A 3358-nucleotide genomic window follows, 5' to 3' on the forward strand; every position below is an offset into this window, starting at 1 on the left:
TCCAAGAGTCTTACTAGAGATCAGGCCTTCAGTGTGCCTACTGATGACAGGCCTTATACTGAGGGCTCTTAATCACCTAAACTTGGGCCCCATCAGGTGAGATGGTGTGTCCTGAGCAAAGCAGGGATATATTACCTAGATGGGCTTTTATGAACCTTCCCCTTGGGATGGCCAGAAAGCACCAATGATTACCTCACTCCACCTGTGTCCCAGTGCCTGGCCTGCCTACTCATCCTTTTCTACATCTCTCCTCTCAACTTGCAGACCTACAGCATGAGGTAGCCAGAGTTGTGGAGAAGGTCCAGGCCTTGGCAGACAACTTCTCAATCTCAGACCATACACAGCTCATGGCCAATGCCCTTGCAAGGATGGAGAATGGCAGTAGGCCTTACCTTAAGGAGATCAAACATTATGAGAAGTACAGGTAAGATAATTGCCCACCCCTGCTGTAACCCCACTGACATCCATAAAGTGACTCCCAATTCATTCTGGAGTAAGCAAACTCAGAATTAGCTCCCTGAACCCCAGAAGCAGGACCCTGCATGTGTAGACACCTGCATTTGCACGTATCGAATTTAGGTGCAATTAGCCCCAAAATCGCCATTTTTAAAGCACATTAAGGGTGTGCACATATAGATGTGTGCCCTAATGCACCTTAAATTTAGGTTAATGCGCCTTAAAGTATCTCGTGCACCCAATAATTAACAAGTCCCAATTTACTTTCTCTGCACATTTTATTGTTTTGCTATCTGCTATCGTGTCCCCCTTCAAGCCTGTTTTTTCTAAGTTAAAATGTTGTAGCCTATTTAGTCTCTAGCTAAGAAGATCTGGCCTTTTAGCTTTCACCTATATCAGCAGGCCTCGAGTCTGGGACCTTCAGCTCCTTATCACAAGCCTCTACCATGTGAGTTTAAGACATATTTCCATGGGGGCAGCTAGTAGAGATTGATGTCATACAGGCACTGCCACTACCCATCTGTGTAAGGGCCTACAGAGTGTATCACACCAGGACAAGGTGCTCCTACAGAGAAGCCCACAGGATGGTGGGTTTCAGGTCTCCCTATAGACTCCACTAGCTGGGACTGAGGCCTCAGTGACCAGCTGAGGTTGTACTCAAGGGAGAGACCGGGACTGATTTTCAATTATGGCAGGGGATGTTTCAAACTTTCCTCATTCCCCAGGTTCAAAAGAGGAACCCAGGTGTATGGCATGCTCTTTCACCACATCTGAGCTCCTCTTCTCTCACCAGGTGGATTGGAGGCATTGCTCTGTGCTCTGTAGTCCTTACAGTCGTCATCTGTAACTTCTTGGGGCTGGCCCTTGGAGCCTACGGGCTGGCTGTGCGGGATGATCCAAGTGATTATGAAAGCAAGGGAGAAGCCGGGGCCATGGTCCTGATGGTGTAAGTGGATGGTACTGTGCTAGATGGGGCACAGGCATGCTTGGGTCATTTACAGGGGCAACGGGAGAGGTGGTTTCTAGAGCACATCTAGAGCACATGGCTCTAGGACCAAAATCCATCCTTATTCTGCCAGCTGGGAACTTCTCCATGATGGTGGGGCACTTTGGGGTACACAGCAAACCTGGATGGGAGGGGAGGGGCTGGGAACAAGGGGGCTTCCATGGCTGGGCTTTTCTTTTATCATGCACTAGGGCCTGGTGCTTCTTAGCACTCTTCCATCCATGGAGATGGCAGAAAGCCAATCTCACCTCTTACTGGTGTTTCCTCTGGGCTTTAGTCATCCATTTCCAGGTGACTTTATTGTCCTGAGTCCTCACAGCACCTCTAGCACCATCCTGCATGGTCTGAGATGGTTCCTGAATTATTAGGTGTGTTTTACACGAGGTGGTTATAACTCAGCACTATCAGAGATGGACCTGGCAGGTGTTTGCTTAATATGGTTGGTATAGATACTCCATGGGCTCACCGCACGCATCCTGTTAAAGTGGTTGAGTTAACGAGGGTCCTTCTTGTATTTCTTGGGAAGTTTGTGTGGGCAGTTGGAGAAGATGGCCCTTGAGGTCTCCTTCAGCTCCATGCTTCTGCCATTCCCTCCTTTGCAGCTGTTCAATCAAACTGGGTTTCTTTCTACAAGATGCACTATAGCTGCAACAACAGCTCAGGGCTCCTGGGTGGGATCCTCTGGGCTGTGTTCCACAGTGGGTCAGATTTGATGATCATGATGGATCCTTCTGGCCTTCTAATCTATAAACCAATGGCTGTAGTGTATGTGTCCTGCATGGATTGTGCTCTAAAGGGAGGGGAGAGTGTCCTTCTCAGAGAAACTTCCACAACTTGTGCATGCTGCAGCATAGCAATGGTGGGGCCCAGCAAAGTGGCGTGGTTCGGCTCTCCATCAGCTTCTCCCCCGCAGAGGCCCCTGCAGATGCTGGGAGGTGCTGCTCTTTCCTGCTGTGCCTGGGGAGCTTTGAGCAGGAGCCTGCATTCCTGTCCCTTGCATTTCCTCCCAGCAAGGGCCTCCACTTGCTTCACAGCAACTGTGTCTGGTGTGGCCTGGTCCCCGGGGCATTCTCACGGAGCCAGAGTGGATTCTAGCCTGCTCAGCCTGCCTATGTCAGAGCCTCCTGGTACAGGTGAGGTCCTGCTCTGGGAGGGTCCTGTGCAGCTGTGGAGAATTGTGTGCAGATGCCTGGGGCTAGGAAGAGGAGCAGGGCAGCTTCCAACATGCCCACGCCCTGCTTGTTCCAGCACGTTCACTGCCAGCCAGGCTTCTCTGTAATGCGACTTCTCTCCGTCTATTCCAGTGGCGTCAGCTTAAGCTTCTTCTTCTCCTGGCTGCTGATTCTCCTGGTTTTTGCCACCTTCTTCATTGGGGGAAATGTCCAGACGCTGGTGTGTAAGAACTGGGCTAATCAGGAGATTTACAAGGTAGGTCCTGGCTCTGTTTGTTTGGCAGGACACAGGCTCAAGGCAGGATAAGCCCTGACTCCAGAAGAACCAGCTTGGGCTTGGTCTTGTGCCTCCGCATTGTTAACTAATGTGAAGCTGAATAGACACACATGCTCTGTGCCTCACAGACTATGCTGATCACTGTTTGCACCCACAGTGCCCTGCTGTACACACCCACTGTGCTCATAGCACAGTCCTTGCCATGCACAGACGGTGCCAATTCCTGTGTGTACACATGGCCTGCTGCACATACCCATCATCTTCAAGCCATGAACTCCTCACCTGATACTGACTGTACCAATTACTGTGCACATACCATCTACACACGTGGTTGCCCCTTTTGCACACTGACCGGTATGCTCCTTATGCACCTGCTGCACAGTCTGTCTCACACCTATGTCACCATACAACACCTACAGGGTGCATACCTGCTTTCCTGCCTTTAAC

The 3358-nt window shown here is 50.5% G+C and overlaps 1 protein-coding gene across 1 annotated transcript in view; it reads left to right on the forward strand.

Moving 5' to 3' along the window:
• PROM2 (prominin 2) overlaps nt 1-3358 on the forward strand; it is a 32535-nt gene that overhangs the window by 13159 nt on the left and 16018 nt on the right. The window contains exons 10-12 of the mRNA XM_019514384.1: nt 265-424; nt 1250-1402; nt 2767-2890. Of these exons, the coding sequence (XP_019369929.1) occupies nt 265-424; nt 1250-1402; nt 2767-2890 (437 nt within the window). The remainder of the gene's footprint in view (nt 1-264; nt 425-1249; nt 1403-2766; nt 2891-3358) is intronic.

This window comes from Gavialis gangeticus, unplaced genomic scaffold, assembly GCF_001723915.1.
Source record: "Gavialis gangeticus isolate Ggan-Ray unplaced genomic scaffold, GavGan_comp1, whole genome shotgun sequence".
In the NCBI taxonomy this organism is placed as follows: domain Eukaryota; kingdom Metazoa; phylum Chordata; order Crocodylia; family Gavialidae; genus Gavialis; species Gavialis gangeticus.